The 306-nt window shown below is 67.6% G+C and overlaps 1 protein-coding gene across 1 annotated transcript in view; it reads left to right on the forward strand.

Annotated features, from left to right (window-relative positions):
* The first annotated feature begins 260 nt into the window (after positions 1-260).
* Positions 261-306, forward strand: part of IFT43 (intraflagellar transport 43) — a 49,865-nt gene continuing 49,819 nt past the window's right edge. Inside the window, exon 1 of the mRNA XM_009993889.1 lies at positions 261-306. This exon is cut by the window's right edge and continues 65 nt beyond it. Within this exon, the coding sequence (XP_009992191.1) occupies positions 261-306 (46 nt within the window).

Here is a 306-nt window from a genome sequence, read left to right on the forward strand (position 1 = left end):
TGCAGCCAGCGGGGCTGCGGGAAGCCGGGAGAGGCCAGGGAGCGTGAGCCCCGCAGCGGCCGCGGGCGGGGGGGCGGGTGCGGGTCACACCTGCAGCCGGCGGTGCTTGTGCGCTGAGCAGGGCAGTGTGTCTCATTGCAGGGCTTGGCCCGGCTGCAGAGCTGCTGCCTGCGGTTCTCCCCCGGCTCTGGAGCAGCGTTTGTCAGTAACCGTGTGCCCTCTGGCCCTTTGCGTTTCCTCCTGCACTACAGGCGCTAAAGATGGGCCGTCGAGCCCGCCAGGACTTCTTTCCAGATGAAAATCTCA

The sequence above is a fragment of the Chaetura pelagica genome, unplaced genomic scaffold (genome assembly GCF_000747805.2).
Source record: "Chaetura pelagica isolate M959 unplaced genomic scaffold, ChaPel_1.0 scaffold11, whole genome shotgun sequence".
In the NCBI taxonomy this organism is placed as follows: Eukaryota; Metazoa; Chordata; class Aves; order Apodiformes; family Apodidae; genus Chaetura; species Chaetura pelagica.